Here is a 17,653-nt window from a genome sequence, read left to right as displayed (position 1 = left end):
GGGCAACATTTGTCTTTGATAGTCATTCAAGGACACATACAAATGTGCACTGTAAAGTTTATCTAATCATTGCATTGTTCTATAATCAAATAATCAAAAGTGCACGGTTGATGTAATAAAGGGTGTGGAGGATGCAGATGATGGAAAGGATCGTGGAACACTGCCTGCCTCTTATCAAGTCACACATTCCCATACCTGACAGTTTTGATAGCCCAGACAAGTCACAACACGAAATGAAACTAATAGGCAATATGAAAGGATTATCACATAAAACGCATGCAAATGGTTCCTTTGATAGTTGTTCGTGCAAATTAACTAATTTCCCCTCGAGGGAGCAAAATTTAGACTTGTTGGTACTTCACTTTCCCAAGAATCTGTAGTTGTTTGTCTGGGTGTGACTATGAACCTGCTTGTCAAACCACCCATTCTTTATTTTAATAGATCAACATTGAAACAAGCAAATTGGATTGCATAGGCAATGACATTTAGAGACTTTATTGTTTAACTCCAGCTAACTAGAGTCAATTGAAATGCTGCAAATCCATTACAACTCTGTTCTGAACGGAATGTTGACGTCCTTCATTTTGGTCTCGTAGACCTTATCAAACTCGGCTGACTGCTGAGGGGTAAAATGGTTTTTCCAATCACCAACCTCTCCTGTTGAGGATAAAACAGACACAATAGTTCGTTAAATTATGCTGACAAATGTGAAGTAAACTGAACAGCTTTGAGAAAATAGATGGTTATTGTTTGAATGCTAGTATAAAATTTGGTTTAGTTGAGTGGTGAATGACCCTTTCTCATGTAGCAGGAGATAGAAGTATCAAAAATCTCCTTAGGAACGAAGGTGTAGTTTGCCATTGGATTCTCCTTCATGTTGTTGAAGGTGGTCAGCTCCACAATGCGGTTGATTACATCATCAGAGAGGGACAAGTCCAGGTACCTCATGATTCGTGTCACTTCACGGCAGAGATTCTGGGAGGGTGAATAAAGTGGAAAAGAGACAAAATTGAAAACCGAATTTGAGGAAAAAATAATAAACAAAAGAGTCACAAGGAACTATAATAAAAAAATCCCAAACTATTGTAATCCTGTTTTGCATACAAAATTACTCCATTGTTTATGTCAAGACTTGTAAGACGCTCAGGAATCTCCTTCCATCAAGAAAGTGGAAAGTCCAGAAAGGCATAATACCTGACTTAGCTCTTAACGCAGTACTAGTAATCAATAGAGGCTCGAGATACAAGCCCATGCTTCCTGGAAAATAAAACCCACCAAACAATTGGACCTGCAACCTTACCAACTCATCTAGCACCCAAAAATCCTACAGGCCATTCCTGTCGGAGTGGACCACCATGGCTGACCCCACTATAACACTGTTGTGTGGAAACACTGTATGATGAGTAACATTAGCTGTTTATTAACAACTCGCACCCCAAAAAATATTCATGATAAAGGCATTGGGAGACCTTAATAAATCAGTACCTCTTTCATGTCTTCATAGAAGAGGTAAAGGATGTTCCTCTTTTTTCGCTCCTCCCAGTATCCTTTCACATGATCGTACCAGGGGCCATATAGGCCTGCAGCGATAATATTCAATGACCCATTACAATCATCAAATAGTCCTTATAAGATATTCGTACTTACATCTTCCATGCATAAATCTTTGTAAATAGCCCTCCCACGATCCAGGATCAGGGCTGCTTAAATTCATTTGTTGAAATTGGTAGTAGCTTACCACGGTGTCCTTAGCATTGCGTGTGATGTAGATTGTCTTTAAGAAAGATCACAATAATTCAATTTTCTCCCTGGGGCTCAAAAAGTGTCTGTGTCTGTCTGTCCGTCCGTCCATCTGTCTGTCCGTCCATGGTTCTGCGTTGTCATCTGTGCAGGTGCACCAACTTACTTTGCACTTGTTTTCCCAAAACCCTGATGGAATCAGCTGAAATGGCAGATGTGTCTTAATGATTCTTGGGGGATTCATTTCTTTCAGCATATCAAGACCTGATGGGTTACAGAAAACATCTTCATCTCAGTGTACAGTATAGATTAGTTGTTCTACTTGAAACTGTGTCCTACATTCACTTCAATTTTCTGCAAAATCTAAAGAGATCTAAATGGTCTCTACATACCTGACTGGCATCCAAGTCGATCGGACATCTCAAAGAAAGGCGCTCGTACTGACAATGATGCTCGTCTGCAGATTTCAGCATCTCCGTTATGAAGAAGCAGATCAACTATTTCCAGGATCCAACTCGTCCCTTATCAGTCAAATTGATAAAAATACATTACTCAAAGTCCCTGTATAGTGAAACTAAATATCTACATTTGAAGAGAGTTAAACAATCCTACTACAAGTCATCTTTCACAGTAGCTTTACTTAATTCCATCAGAAATTGAACATAAGCCAAAAATATTTTATCAGTACCACACCAAGAAAGATGAAAGTTATATAACCTGATTTAGGATAGGATGCGATAAGGAAGTCCGATGGATCAGGACGGAAAGCACAGACGGCCTCAATGTTTGAGGCCGTGTAGTCTGGAAGTAGAATTCCTTTTGCCATGACAGCAGTACTGCGGTGGACGACCTTCCTGTTTTCCGACATGACTGAGAGGTTGCAACGTTTTATGGAACAATGAACAAAAACTTGATTGAATTCTCAAGGCGTAGTTCTGTTTTATGATCTTTCTTCTCACCAACTGTAAGACTCAGATCATTTTTCTTTTATAATGAACATTTTGCCTTGCAGCTCTTGCTGATTTTGAATGTAAGGTAACAAGATCTCGTGCTCCGTGTCAACAACACACACCCAAAGCAGGATGTAATGAAGCCTAAGGGGTTTTTCTTCCCTGTTGATCCTAACAGTAAATTAACTCACCAACTCCTTCCGAGAAAAGGGTCTTAGTACCCTAAAAGTAGACATGCTTCTTTCATCAGAAATGCGTTCTAGAATTTGTTCTTTATTAATCAGCAGAACACAGGATTTTTCAGCAACATCACAAGAAGATACCGTAATTTCCGGACTATAAGCCGCACCGGACTATAAGCCGCACCAGCTAAAATTCAGGGATATTTTAGTTTTTTCCTTACATAAGCCGCACCGGACTATAAGCCGCACGTGCACATGAGTTTTTTACAAAGAAAGACAGTACACAGAAAGCCGTAAAAATCCATAAATATGCCGCGCCGCCATTTAAGCCTCAGGGTTCAAAGTAACCTTCTGAATGAAATGCATTAAAAGTTCACATTCATTACAACTTGTTTTTGGTGAGCAAAATGTCAGAAGAATTTAATTTAAATGCTGATTGATTGGGTTTCAATACAATGCAGATGGTCCAAACAGCGCCACTGCTTTGTGTAATCTCTGAGTCACATGGCGGAGTAAGAGAAAGGGTTTAGAGCCTTTTGACGCAGTTCACCTAGCGTGCATTCCTACTAAAGCTCATAAAAGTCACAAACAACACAGCCAGAATAAGCAGCAGCCATAGTAGTGTTTTAAAATAGTATTTTTGTTGTTTTCTTCAAGATACCGCACAACAGTGGTCCACAGCCTTTTTACGAGTGTATAAAAGTGATCAAGTCATCACAAAAATCACGAAAAAAATCTTTTATATAAGCCGCACCTGACTATAAGCCGCAGGGTTCAAAATTTTGGAAAAAAGTCACGGCTTATAGTCCGGAAATTACGGTAAATGTCAAGAACAGCAATTGAGCTTTAGCAATTCCAGATATAGCTACCTTAATTATTGAAAGGTCTCAGTATCGTGATTTCAGAACATACAAAAGATCATCATGATCTCTCAGCACTCTGCTGTGGAAGAGTGGTTGAGAATCACTGGCCTGGAGTGACTTGCAAAATACAGGATGTAACCCAACAACCTCAAAGTGCAAGTGCAATAATGGAGCAATTTTGTTGCACAGCACCAGGCATTTTCATTAAGAAAAAGAAAAAAAAAAAACAAATTTAAAAAAATAAATAAAAAAGGAAGATTCAAGAGCAGATTTTATGGATTTTTTTTTTTATTGAATCACAAATGTATATACAAATTATGCAACATAATTATCTTCACTGTAATATTTTTTTTTATCATTTTGACTGGCTGACAACCTCATTACAGGACACATCATTCTGAGGAAGTATGCATGAGGCATAAGTGAGTATGTTAAATGGTTTGGGGTTGCTTGGCCACTCCTGCAAGGGGAAGGCCTCTCCATTCTGTGGGTTTGTGTTTGGTTCACTCCACTGTACATTTCCCTCTTCAAAATCCCACTAGAAAACAAGAAGAGGTCCAGATCTAAATCATGGAGAATGAACACAATCACATATGACCTCATGGCATTGAGCGCAAAAGTTGTCCTGACTTTCATTGTGTCCATTTATTCGTTCTGGATACAACGATCACATTTATGCAAGGCTTTATTGAAATTCGCTGTGTAGTACGGGATGCCAGTTCAAGCACTAAAATATGGTATTCATTTTATTATGTCGGACAACAAACTCCAATGACTCCTGATCAGGAGAAAAAACATCTTCCAAAATAGTGCTGGTCCCCTACAGCAAAAGGCAACTGTTTTCCTATGTAGACGTGCCCTGCCCAGCATTGGGCTTTAATCAAACAATCTGTCACAGGAGAACAATTGAGCAGCACATAAAACGTCAAACATTTCCCGGCCTCTTGCCTATTCTCCATTTCTTCACGACGGAGAAACTGCACTCCGCACAATACTGTCCACCCAATATACTGGCAGAGGTGAGTCAGTCAAATATTGTGGCCCACCCTGACATTTCATTTTAGTAGGCTACAGCTAGATCGCATATGAAGGATTCCTCGTAAAAATCTAATCTGCATGCCATTCATTGGACCAGAGAGTCATAACACAGAATCAGGAGACACACCCAGCAACAGAACACAATCTATACTGGTTAGGGAGCAGAGGTTAGTTGTGGCTAAAGGTCTGTAAAGATACATCACCATTTACTTTATATGGTCTGCTAAGTTGTTAGATATCACACTTGTTTTTCCAGTAAAGTGGCACACTCTGATCAAACAAAATACATTCCCTGAAGCTGTTTGACTTCGTCAATAGAAAAGTGAAAACCATTGCATAATAAAAAAAACTTTGTAAATATTAAGTGTAAAAATAAATGACCACTGTTAAAATTAAACTGTAAAAATTCAACAACTCAATCTTATCTTTTTTAATCAAAACAAATTTGAATGGTTTTTCTGATAATAAACCAGCACCAAGAAGTGCCATTAAAAAACAACAACAAAGAAAACAAAACAAAAATTTTAAATCGTCTGATACTCGAATGGAGGCAAGTTAGAGACACAGAGCTCGTGTGTGGCATTTTGCATGCAGGGGGGGGGGGACTCTAAAGTGTTTGCCCCTCAAAGAGTGTTGGTTGGATTGCCAAAGTTGCAACATTTATAACTATTGTGGTTTCACTTAATCGGGTGTGCAAAGCCTGACTCATGCTTATCAAAACCATCATTGCTAGATAAATAAAGCCACAGAATGTATCCTAGATTCTTATCATATCAAAAGTGCTAACTGCTTGTCTCGTGGAACGGACTTCAAATAGCTGGATGACCCACTTCCAACAGTCATGTGAAAGTCTGACTATCACTTTCTTACTGCATTGCAGAGCACTTCCAACAATCCACATTACACCAGGTATCTGATACAAGAGCTTGGAATGACACAGTAATACGTTAATTCAACCATGTTTATTACTATTAGTTTGCAACTGTGTTTTAATCATACTAGAACCAGATTCATATTATTTACACATACCTTTTAAACTTCACTCAGAAATGCATTCACATCTGTTGGGTGTAAAGTTTTATAGTCAGGCACCATCTAGTGGTATTTCAGAGGTGGTACTGGTACTGAAAACGTCATATTAGTGATTATCCGGTAATATTATGTAATCAGTCCTACCCACCTCTAGATCAGAATTGACAATTGAAGAGTCACATGACGTATCACAACCATCAACTCGTACCATTGGGGCCGTGCTGCTCAGAGGGGTGTTGTCCACTAATGTCACCTCTCTGGGGTACATCTGTCAACAATATATTATGATATACAGGAATGTCCATTACACACTGAAAGGGGTGGATATGAGGTTGTGTCTTTTAGTCTTTGGTGTGCGCAACAACTTTGCTTACTTGTTTTGTGGTGTCAATACTGACGTCCATGTAGTGGCCCATCTCGGTCAAATTGAAATGTTTGCCCTTTGAACAAAGAGGTTCCAATAGCATAAAGGTCTGACTAAAAACAACACTTAAATAGAGAAAGGTTGATTTGGAAAATACTCAAAAGGATCTAAAACGACTAGCATACATAAAGGAAAAAGGATTTACCTGTTTTCCATGATGCTTCACAGGAACTTTGTCCTTGGATGAGTCACCCAGGAGGCTCTCCATTTCCAGAGAAAAGCGTTTAAGCTTCTGCCTGGCTCCCATGTGAAACCAGTGGAGGACTATAATCTGACACACGTCAAAGATGAAAACTGCTGCAAGATCGTGAGCTTGGACAAATAGTATTGCATGCTTTGCATTATTAATATTATTTTTGTATTAAAGGGATACAAGAAGATCCAGCAAGGCCCCACAGACAGCAGTCAGCAGCCAAGGCATGACCCTGAGGAGGAAGCTGAGCCTCGTGTCGTAGTGAAGTATGGCAGCAGCATAAAAGGCAGCAGCAAGCGAGCATAGAGCTCCAGAAAAAATGTGAGATCTCGAAAGTGTTTTCCCTCTGTACTGCATGCAAGGGACAAAAAGACACTTTAAGTTAAAAGCCATTTTCTGACTGGTAACAAGGACTCATTGAATATGATCACTTACAATTCTGTAAAGTGTGGGGAACTTGGAGGTCGAGGAGATGACAAAAGAGAGCAAGCCAAGGGTGTAACCTAGGATGTCGGCGTTGTCCTAGTAGTAGCAAGTGTTGGAAAGAGGATTTAAATTACAGTTAATCCGTTAAAACAAAATGCTGCTGATCTTGCACAATTTTAAATTAAAACACTTAATTGTTTCTAAAAGCTCAGAAAATTTGGACATCCAGAGGATGAAGTCACAGAGGTTTCTGAAAATCTTTCAGAAACACGGCAAAACACCTGTATCAAATTCCTTCCCTATTAAAATAAATGGAAATGCCATTAATACGTTTCAGCATCCTGTCTGTTTGTCTCACTTATAAATCACATACCGGTAGTAGTTGTCACAGTCTTACTTGCAGGGCAACATAAAGCAACCTCCTCCCATGGAGCCTCCAGCCCACTGCTGGACTACGGAGGACGCCTGATTTAAGAAAACCTCCTGTGAGTGCCCCCAGCAGAGAGACCGCGAGAAGGTGAGCTCTCCTGCGCCTCTTGATCATTCTTTGCCTTCTCTCTGAAACACAATGCAACATAAAATCCATCCATCAGTCTCCTGAGTATTTTGATGATTACATTCTAGCTACTGTTCTTAACATAAATCCATCATAATAATTAATTGCCATTTATTTTTAGCTCACCTGCTTGCAAGTTCCTGCAAAAACACAGAGGAATGCCAAAGGAGACAAAATTGACCAAATCCAAAGCAGCACAAATAAGTCCCATTAAAACCTGCAAAGAAATGAGATTTAATATCTAAAATGAGCTTTGGCGATTAAATACCCTGACTATCAGGTTTACTTGAATTTGCAGCTGTCTTGACAAAACGGCTCCGGTGAATCCACACACATTACCAAGGAAACAGTAGAGAGAAGTCACAATATGTCCAGGATGTCCTCCATGATGTTTGCACCTCCGAAGCGCGAGACTTGAAAGGTTAAAGCAGGAAAAAACAAGTTAGAAGTGACACTTGGATATGTGAGTTTCCCAAAACTGTTTCCCAAATATGTTTTGTGTTTATGAATGAGTGGCATTGATTCTGCACGTTGTAGGGTGTCGCTTTATAAGGTTCAGTGCATTGATTGTCCCAGTAGTGCTTGGATAATTGACACACCCAATATGGCGGACGCACTGACGTGTAGCCGCCGCTGGGCAATTTACTTATTTCAATTTGAAAACATCTGTTCAATTATCATGCTGTTTAGTCAGAATGTATTTGATATTGTTGCTCATTTTAGTAATTCCACAACGATCTAAACAAATCGATCAACCACATTGCTCATTATAGACTAACTTGCAGGTAGCAAATATTTGAAGGCACTTACTGAAGAGATGAGATCAGTAGCAGCAGAGACGATACGCAGATTAGACGGATGGAAAAACAACTTTGTCCTGGGTCAGTCCTCGTTAAACAAGGGGTGAAAGAAGTGGTGCAAAATGCGAGGAGACTCGATGCAAACGAGTTAAGGTCTTCCTTGGTCCAGTCATTCTCCTGGCTTGGTGCGGCCATGCCGATACCTGCAGTCCGACGCCCATCAGCGGAAAGAAACTGGCCAATATAATTTCACAAATATTTAGGGGTTGGACTTTAAAAAAAAAGTCTATTAAGCTTTATCAATTCGAATCTAATTGATGTAGCTTAATAGACTTTCTAATTATTAGATGTATTATCCCCGTATCAAGATTTCATGTCCATCAATAGATCAATTTTCCAAAATCCTTATCCCCCACTATATGGACAGCAAATCCAATTAAACTTTTGCGATCTGAAGATTTTGGAACTTTAATCTTCAAGGGTCACCTTCTGCTTAAACACATACCTGGGATTCAATGACTGGATTCTTAAGATAAATATATAATTGGCCATGAATGAGTTAAAAATTAAATCTAATCTCCAAATAGTTAATAATAACTGATTTGCTTTCTGAATTTTTCTGTGGATTCTGCAATTGCGCCAACGTAATATTTGTGTTAATGTAGCTGGCGGAGTATCCTCATAGGTGCGTCCATTCCCATAATTTCTGCAGATACAACCTAAAGCAGTTTAAATGAATTATGTTTGCAAATGTGCGCTAAGATGACTTGTGTATGTGTAAAATATGTAAGACACAGAAAACATAGTCTCAGAATTTTATCCCAAAAATGTATTTGGTACATAATTCATATCTGTTTAGTTCTGTACAATAGAAACAGGGTGATCTATTTGTTGAATGGAGTTTTTGCCCACTATAAATTATTGTGAAAGTACAAAAATCTAGACTTTATGATTTTTACTCATGATCTTAGTGCTCTGATTTATAACTGATGGTTGATTCCGTATGTTGACCAACAAACCATAGCACCTCAATATAGCTGATGTAGGCCATTAGCTAACGTCAAAGCATCTTCAGCATTAAAAGGCCTTCTGACCTCCAGATTCTCTCAACTATTGACTCGTTAATGGAACAATTTTGAGTGTTTTGCCATCCTGTTGAGATTAATCTCTATTTGAGATGAGTGTTTCATTTCTTTTGAATGATCAGGCATCGAGATGCTTGGTAAGCCGACGCACTTTCTCCTTCTTGTTCCTGTTGCCGTGTTTCTTCCAAGGTTTGCCCTCTGTCATCTCTGTTACGGGTTTTTCAGGGGCCACGATGCCGCAGCCTGGTTTGTAGCCCATGAAACCCTGGACTCCTTTAGACAGCGCTCGTACATTCTCCTAAAATAGGATATGAAAAATCCCATGAAAAAATTTGCATTGTCTTCAAACCGGCTAACCAACATGGTGTTACTGTTCAAAGTATTTTACCACATGAAAGAAGTTCTTATCCACCGGATTTTCAATTCTCTTGATTTTTCCTTTGTTATCGCTCGCAGAAAGGTCACAGTTGTTAAGATCGTTTCTTTGGAATTTGCTGTGCTGTGGCTGGAAGTCCTCAGGCTCTATGTGAGGAGGTGGATGGCAGTAGAGAAGTTTTCCCTGTAAAAGAGGCAAATGTCTTAAGCAAATCGGTTCCTATGACAGTTTAGAAGCTTTGAAGAGAAACTTAAATTCTGGTTAACTGCCGTTGCCATTTAAACTTAACTCACATTGACGTAATCCTTCAGGATGTAGCGAGCAGATCGGGGCTGATCAGGTTGGCCGTGCGATGTCATAAAGCCTCTCATGTCTGAAAGCAACACAATTCAAAAATCATTGTGTTTGCCTTGATTTACGAGAGACTTCTATTTATCTATCTCTCTCTCTCTCTCCAGATTTGATTCCTGGACTCTTCAAATTTGACTCCTGGCCAGGTAAACATCTGCAATGTAACTAGTCTTACATCCATATGCCATAAGCAGCTCCTCCGAGGTGGGGTGTCTGTCAGGGTCTTCATCCTCTCGTGGCCTGATTACGTTGATACCATACGTGCCCTCCAGGACATGCCGAGGAATCGTTTGGCAGACTTAGGTCACTCGTTAAGTTCATAACGCTGCTTTGAGAAGATGATACTGATTGATTGAAGTATGTTACTCAACTACGATAGCGGTGTAAAGGATATGAGGGAGACTGCCGGTACATGGTCTCTCATCTGGTCAATGGGCAGGATCCCACAGCAGATCATCTCAGCTTTGGTGGAGACAAAGGAGGGCATAACCAGACCAGGGCAGTCACATAGGCACAGCCCAGGCTCGACAAACAAAGTCTGTGAAACATAAAGCCACACTCACATGAATCCCAATTGAGCCTACAGTAATGAATGTAGCAGTAGAGCCTTGTACCTGAAAGTGCTTCGTGTGTCCAGGTGTTGCAGAGACGGACACTTTTTTATTTCTTAGAATGGTGTTGATAGTTGAACTCTTCCCTACATTAGGATATCCAACCTGTTGAATGCATCAAGGTGAAAAGCAATTCATTCATCTTCAGATAAACTCTGATGTCTTGTTCCCATCCCCGGCACACTGCACTATAATGAAAAAAAAAAAAAAGCAACAAATAAGATGGAAAAAAAAAAATGTACCCACCAAGCCGACGGTAAGTTGTCCCTCTTTATATTTGGGCCCGTCGTGAACCATCTTGAACATCTCCAACAACTCGTCCTTGTGCAACAGGCGAGCGGAATTACGGAAAGCGGCCTCGTTGGATTTCCCAACAATATCCTCCTCTTCCTGCCACTCATCTTCTGAGGCAGTAAACCACTCCTCATCGTCGACGGTTATCCTCTCCCGCGGCTCCTCCCAGTCATCGCTCTCCTCCCCCTCATCCTCCTTGTCATCTGCGCCCTTCAAGCTCAAGTCATTGTCTGGCTTTGCTCCATCATCTTGGTCACTCTCTCCAGATTCTGGCTGCTCCACCTCCACACCCTGTGGAACACAGACAGGCACCCCTTAGTATAAATTAAAATGGTGGAGAAGAGTTATTTTATTGGTTAGATTACAGGACAGAAGATTCATTAAAAATGTTTTAAGTCAGCAGTACGTTATAATGATGAAAATTATATTTAAAAAAATATTTCATTGTTCCTCACGACAGAGTTGCGTTCCTATGGCGATGAACTTGTCGGTTTGGACCGTTGTGACTTGCGTGTATTTGATCTACAGTTAATTTCCGTGAGTTCTCACCTTTTCTTCTGCATCCAACCTGTTGCTTTCAGCGAGGGCGGACCAAAAAACTGCCCTCAGGCCTTCTTTCTCAAAATGTCTGGCCCAGGCTCGCCTCTGCTGCCTCGTCAGCAGGTCTGCCTTATTCACCAGCACCATGTTGACCTTGTTCTCTGACACCTCTTTTACATATAACTCCTGGAAGCAAACAACCATAACAATGTCATTAAAACCATATCATGGTGACAAAAAGAATATTAAAAAAAAATCTTACCAGGTCAGGACATCTGAACAATAACGGATTTCTTGCATCCACGATCTGTACCACAACGTCACTGCAGGGAGGCACTAAATGTCACCTCAATTTCCTAACACTGGATTCTAATTGGGAGGTAAGAATTTAGCTTTTTTTTTTTTACCTTCTCTCAATGACTCTCCACAGCTGCCTCCAGAACTCCAAATTCCTCTCAAATGGAGTAAGAAACAACTTCTGTTCCTCTTCCAGCCTTAGGAAACAACGACAGTTACATTCTTGACACATTGATGAATGACAAATGTTTAAAAGTACATCAACAGTATCATGACTCACTGTGCAAGCTGTCTTCTCCACTCCAGGAAGCTGTCCTTTTCTGTCTGTTGCAATGCCTCGCGGCTGGTGCTTTCATCCCAATGGGGGCTGGAGGGAAAAAAAGATAGGAATAGAAATATAAAATTCAAATCATAATGATGTTTTGGGTTTAGGGCGGGGAGTTTAAAGTTACCGTCGAGGGATTCTGAGAAAATGCTTGTTGTCTTCATGAAGACTCTTCAGCCTTTTTTTCTCCTCAGCTGTCAATAAACCTGCTCTAGCTTCTGCCGGTACAAACTTGATGTTGAGTTTTTCTACAATAAATACAAGAAAAATACTAAGTGATGAATCACAGAAAAATATGAATAAAATGATTCACACATTTGATCATGTTTTTCATTCAATAACACGTGATCACTAACCAGCTACAAACTCTGTTCCTGCCAGTTCTGCAGTAGCCAAAAAGTCATCCATGGAAGTTTGTTCAGTCACCGACTGCAGGTTCAACCGTCCCCAGTCATAGCCATCATTCAGCTCACTGGTATGCAGCTAGGAAAACAAAACGTAGACTAGTAAGAATTAAGTGACCTTCCAGGAAACACAATATTACACATACCACCCACAAAATTCTTTACATCTGCTGACAATAATATTTTTTTTTGCGACAATAATATTGTGCTTGGCATACTGTCATGTTGTAGGTTGCAGTGTTTCAAGGGTAATGCACCTATATTTTGGTCACCTCGTTTAAATACCTCAAAATCTAGACATTAGATGTATACATTGATGCTACCTCCTTGAGGTACAGGAATACAGTATTATATACTGCTGTCAGTAAGATAAAGTGCAGTTCTATGCTGCAAACGACAACATAATAAATATAGTAACTTTATTACATTGCTTTATTACCGTGACCTATGCAGCTGTTCAATGCATAAATGAACTGACATTCTTCTGACCATATAATTAACATTCTATGTGGAACGATGCGTTCATTTCTCATCGTTTAAATGTCATGAGACACAACAATAAGAAAACTAACTCAAGGCATTCTGATACAGAAAACATTACCCATGTGTCGCCCTTCTTGTTGCCTCGGGTTGATTGAAATTTTTCTTTTATCAGAGCTCTGCCAAGTGCTCCTCCAGCCTTCTTCTTACCCATAGCTGCTCTTTCAGAATCACTTCACCCACCAATTACTTAGTTATCGGACTGTAAAAGCACGGAAAGTCACTACAAACGGAGATACATGTGCACCGGGTTGTTGTCGGAAGAACCGGAAATGGAACATACCAAATTGGTGAAGGGCTGATAATGGCAATTTTAAGGATGTATCGGATTGTATTCCGAATAACAATGTATGCCTACACGATAAATCCCCAGAAATGATTTTAAATGCAAACTAATCCGTAAAATTCCCCTTACAGCCAACCTAAATTACTCAGTTGTGGTACGTTCCAAACGTGTCCAACTATTAAAAATGTCCTGAAAGCAAACGAGACGATAGCAGATTATAGTTCCATATGACTGAGAGACGGGGGAAAAAGTGGGGGGTAGCGATAGGCTCTATTATTTTAAACAAAACTAAAAAATTGTTATTAAATTTGAGAAAAATACTCAATACATAAAAGTAGTTTGTTTTGTTAGGTTACGTAGTTCAAGTGTCATAAATCTGTGTCCAAGTATTAACAGTTTTGTACAATTTGTCAAATGGTTTATTCAAAATAAAATTAGATCTATTTATTCATTTTGTATTATAATTAATTTATCTAATAAAATATTTAATAAATTCCAAATGCAGGAGTTGCAGTTGTCGTATTTACCAGAGGGTGGCGGCCTAAACACACTTTGAGTATTACTATTGCCTTATGAGAAGCGTCTCACTCAGTAAGTTCAGCCCCGCCCTACAATATGGAAATGGTTTGTGCCAGTGCATACGCCTCAGTGCCGAGACGGCTCCTCTTCATTTGGAACTTGACGCACATCAGACTGCAATGGACCACTTCAGAGGATGGACACATGAAGTACGGCGGCTCGTAGAGTAGCTCACACATGATTTGACTAGGAGTAGAGAGCACTGGACATTTACTAGACTTTACAAGTGCTTTTAAAAAAGTTAAATTTTCCTTCTCTCCCAGTCGAGGTGCTCGCTGCGAACGGCTCTAAAATGCTGCCTTGGAAGAAGAATAAGTTCGACCTGATCGAGGAAGACAAACAGTCCAAACAGAAGGGCTATGCGGTGAGTCTCAACTACTCGGCGCTCACCTCATTCGCCAAGTCCTGCCCGGAAAGCGCGCTCAACCGGGTGGGCAATATGTTCAAGTCCAAGCGGAAAAAGTTCAAGATCACCAGCGACGATCCCACTTATACGGTGCTCTACCTGGGCAACGCCACCACAATACAGTCCAAGGGGGACGGCTGCACCGACGTGGCGGTGAGCAAGATCTGGGGCAAGAGTGACATGGGCAAGAACGGCACCAAGATGCGGCTCACCATCAGCTCGCAGGGCATCCGCATGGTGCACGTGGACGACAAGGCAAGAAGACCGGGACACTTGTACCTGCTGCACCGGATAACTTACTGCGTGGCAGACCCGAGGCTGCCCAAGGTGTTCGCGTGGATTTACCGGCATGAGATGAAGCACAAGGCGGTGATGCTGCGCTGCCACGCCGTGCTCGTGTCCAAGCCGGAGAAGGCGAAAGCAATGGCCCTGCTGCTCTACCAGACCTCGGCTACGGCTCTGGCGGAGTTCAAGCGCCTGAAGCGGAGGGACGACGCTCGGCACCAGCAGCAGCAACTCATCGGGGAGCAAACAATCCCCCTGGCGCCCCTTAGGAAGCTGCTGAACGGCCAATGCTGCTACAAGCCGCCGGTGGAGCGCAGCCGGAGCGCACCTAAGCTGGGCTCCATCACGGAGGACTTGGTCGGGGAGGAAAAGGAAGAAAGAGCCATGCACTTTGAATGCGAGGACATTCTGGACACAGAAGAATGTGTGGCCAATGGCAAACAGGAGCTCACTCAGATTATTAATGATTTGGGGGAGATGAGCATAGGCAACGACGTGCAGACACTGAAAGCTGACCTCAAAGTTACCAGACTACTGTCGGGGGAGAGCACGGGGAGTGAATCGTCCATAGAAAGCAGCCATGAGCTCCACGCACTCTCCAATGGCTTTGAGCAGATAAAAGTACAGTGAAGAATATGAAACCAAGCCATTGTTGTGTGTTGAGCCAATGTGTCTCCTCCAAGGCACAAACCAACTTGTTGACAGCATATGGAGACTTTCTTAAACGTGTGCCTCGACAACCATGTCAGGAGGGGTGGAAAAAAGCACTGACATGATTTGGGAGCTATCATGACATTTAGGAGTGTGTTCAGATGTCTATTTGGGGATGTGTGCTTTTTTAACCTGCCAAATTCAACACACGCAGGACTAATCACCCTCTCTTTTATTTAAGAGGATTTGCCTCAACACTTGTTTACCCAAGTGGTGAAAATAACATCATCTGTTGAAAACGTGCCCACTAGGATCCCCAAATATTTTGTTTAGTTTTTTTCTTCTGTAGTGGTGGCGCCCTATATGGCTTGCCAAGTGTGTTTGTTCCCACCTGCCATGCAACATTTAACCTACACATGCTCATAAAATATGATATTTGGTCGTATTTTTCAGGTTCCCCACCCCTGCCTTAGTGGATCCAAACCAATGTTTGAGTTGACGACCCCTTCTTTTCTGTAATTTTGCACTGTTGTGGACTTTACTCGTGTCACATTGACGACAATGTGCAAAATGTCTGTTGTTGTTATGTTGTCTTAAACATAAATGTCATATCTTTGCTGTGCAAAAGAAAAAAATAACACCAAGATGTAAGTTCAAATGTTTTAAAGTATGAATTAAAAATGTATTTTTTTCTAAATAATATAAAATGTGGCTTGTTCTGTGAACTTCATTAATAATAATAATAAAAAAAAGACAGAAGTGATCAAATGTGTCAATTCATGAGTTTTGTTTGAGCCACCTCTGCTCTTGTGTCACGTTTGCATCCAATGAAAAGCACATTTTGGGTGAATTTTGTTATCCAAAACCAATTTAACAAAATATATTAGATTGGAAATACACACTTTTCACTTTAAAGAACTGAAGGCTTTATCCGTATGGAAACAATATGGGTTATAGAACTGACAATCTGTTAACACATATTCAATTAAATTCCTCTCAATATATTCTCGGGGGTTTTCCCCAATGGGAGCACGAGCGGGTTGTTGAGAGGTTACTCTGTAAGGCCACTGAGGTCTCATTCATTGTCACCAGCCTTAGGGCATGGACAGAGCATGTCAGGCAGTTTGAACATCACATGGTTCTTAATGACTGGGCAACAGAAGCACTGGGGTTAATAGGATGTTTTAAGATATACTATATATATATATATTTTTTAATTGTTTTGTGCACAAACCCATACGTCACATTGTGTGCTTTGCACAAAACAAGAGCTGCCTCTCGTGAGTGGAAGCACAACTCCGAAATGACCATCACCCCAAAAAGTCGCTTGTGACCTGTTTTCGACCTAACACTGAATTTAAGTTGGAAAAACTTCAATATCTTTAAGTTGGGGTTCCATAAAAACTGTTCTAAGCAGGAAATCCAATTTTCACAACAGCAAAAGGTGACTTGCACAATTTAAAATGTGATCCATGTTTGTTACTTTCAAATTTCAAGTTCACCAAACTTTTTTTTTTTTTTTAAACAGTGCAGCAATTGTTGACAAGAAGTTTTAAAAATCTTTTGCACTTCCAGTTGGCGAGCTTCACAAATGTGAGCGTCCCAGTTGCCCCTCATTAGGCTCAGTGATATAACAGCTCGACCAAAACACACATCTCTATTGATGTATTGATACATGTGAAGTGGCTTGCAGTGCAGCTATGAAGCAGTGCACAGCACAGTGGCAGCAGGAACAGGCACAAGGAGGAAAGCAATAAAGCCAAAAGAGGGAACTTAGCAAAGATATGCATGGCGACTCTTATCTTGGAAGGACAGCTGATACAATCCCATTGGCCACGCTAAGGCTAACGTTGAAAACAATATACATTCCCTCTACGGATTGAAAACAAAACCAACAAAAAGACATTTTGTATTTCACCCACTGGGTTAGTATAGTGGCTCGTAACCCGGTTGCCCGATACAACCCCAAAGTGAGTGATTCATTCTTTTGTCTGTGTTGTGCTTTTCCTTTTAAATACCATCTGTGGCCGTGGCCTCGCGCACGCAAACAAAACCCTTGTCAGCCGCTCCTGCGTTAACAGCGGCCCGGCACAGTTCGAGGTGAAAGCATTTTCATCTGACCTACATTTTCACAGCAGCGTCCGTTACACCTCAGCGAAAATCAGCCGTGTTTTCACACAGGCTTTGCTCAACCACTGCCATCTACGCACATTGTGCCTATTTAAAAATATGATAGTTTGAAATGATGAGTGCTTTCCAAACATCCAAAGGTGGCAATGTCTGCACTACCTTACTGATAAGGAGACTCCAGTGATGCCTACTTACTAAACAAACACCTTGGTGTTTGCCCGACTCAGTATTTTGCATGACGGCAGAAAAAAGACTTTCCTATCTACAAGACAGTGATAATAACAAATGA

The 17,653-nt window shown here is 40.8% G+C and overlaps 4 protein-coding genes across 10 annotated transcripts; 1 reads left to right on the top strand and 3 right to left on the bottom strand.

Annotated features, from left to right (window-relative positions):
• Positions 1–476: 476 nt before the first annotated feature.
• On the bottom strand, positions 477–2,720 carry LOC125972376 (sulfotransferase 1 family member D1-like). The gene is made up of 7 exons (XM_049726035.1): positions 2,458–2,720; positions 2,133–2,261; positions 1,907–2,004; positions 1,648–1,774; positions 1,486–1,580; positions 795–975; positions 477–657 (listed from the first exon to the last, which is right to left on the bottom strand). Exons 1-7 carry the CDS (start codon positions 2,606–2,608, stop codon positions 545–547), a joined length of 894 nt encoding a protein of 297 aa, XP_049581992.1. The 5' UTR covers positions 2,609–2,720; the 3' UTR covers positions 477–544.
• A 1,285-nt stretch (positions 2,721–4,005) lies between these two features.
• Positions 4,006–8,452, bottom strand: tmem44 (transmembrane protein 44). Of its 7 annotated transcripts, none has more exons than XR_007484172.1 (11): positions 8,215–8,452; positions 7,691–7,817; positions 7,531–7,621; positions 7,246–7,406; positions 6,858–6,944; positions 6,603–6,773; positions 6,375–6,500; positions 6,180–6,245; positions 5,954–6,080; positions 5,803–5,897; positions 4,135–4,273 (listed from the first exon to the last, which is right to left on the bottom strand). XR_007484172.1 is itself a non-coding variant. In XM_049731931.1 (11 exons), exons 1-10 carry the CDS (start codon positions 8,397–8,399, stop codon positions 5,829–5,831), a joined length of 1,140 nt encoding a protein of 379 aa, XP_049587888.1. In that variant the 5' UTR covers positions 8,400–8,450; the 3' UTR covers positions 4,135–4,273; positions 5,803–5,828. The 7 variants fall into 7 exon arrangements, 4 of the variants coding, with proteins under 4 accessions (XP_049587887.1, XP_049587885.1, XP_049587889.1 ...); XR_007484171.1 differs by having other exon boundaries at positions 5,803–5,834; XR_007484170.2 differs by having other exon boundaries at positions 5,954–6,073; positions 8,215–8,450.
• A 553-nt stretch (positions 8,453–9,005) lies between these two features.
• On the bottom strand, positions 9,006–13,320 carry lsg1 (large 60S subunit nuclear export GTPase 1). Its single transcript, XM_049731909.2, has 14 exons — positions 13,089–13,320; positions 12,440–12,566; positions 12,211–12,331; positions 12,039–12,125; positions 11,869–11,955; positions 11,724–11,784; positions 11,471–11,647; positions 10,874–11,212; positions 10,631–10,732; positions 10,411–10,554; positions 10,192–10,315; positions 9,959–10,038; positions 9,678–9,848; positions 9,006–9,587 (listed from the first exon to the last, which is right to left on the bottom strand). Exons 1-14 carry the CDS (start codon positions 13,179–13,181, stop codon positions 9,408–9,410), a joined length of 1,893 nt encoding a protein of 630 aa, XP_049587866.1. The 5' UTR covers positions 13,182–13,320; the 3' UTR covers positions 9,006–9,407.
• Positions 13,321–13,921: 601 nt separating this feature from the next.
• On the top strand, positions 13,922–16,002 carry fam43a (family with sequence similarity 43 member A). The gene is made up of 2 exons (XM_049731934.2): positions 13,922–14,041; positions 14,156–16,002. Exon 2 carries the CDS (start codon positions 14,185–14,187, stop codon positions 15,211–15,213), a length of 1,029 nt encoding a protein of 342 aa, XP_049587891.1. The 5' UTR covers positions 13,922–14,041; positions 14,156–14,184; the 3' UTR covers positions 15,214–16,002.
• The last annotated feature ends 1,651 nt before the right edge of the window (positions 16,003–17,653 follow it).

This window comes from Syngnathus scovelli, chromosome 10 (genome assembly GCF_024217435.2).
Source record: "Syngnathus scovelli strain Florida chromosome 10, RoL_Ssco_1.2, whole genome shotgun sequence".
NCBI lineage: Eukaryota > Metazoa > Chordata > Actinopteri > Syngnathiformes > Syngnathidae > Syngnathus > Syngnathus scovelli.
This window is presented reverse-complemented; position numbering and strand designations above follow the sequence as displayed.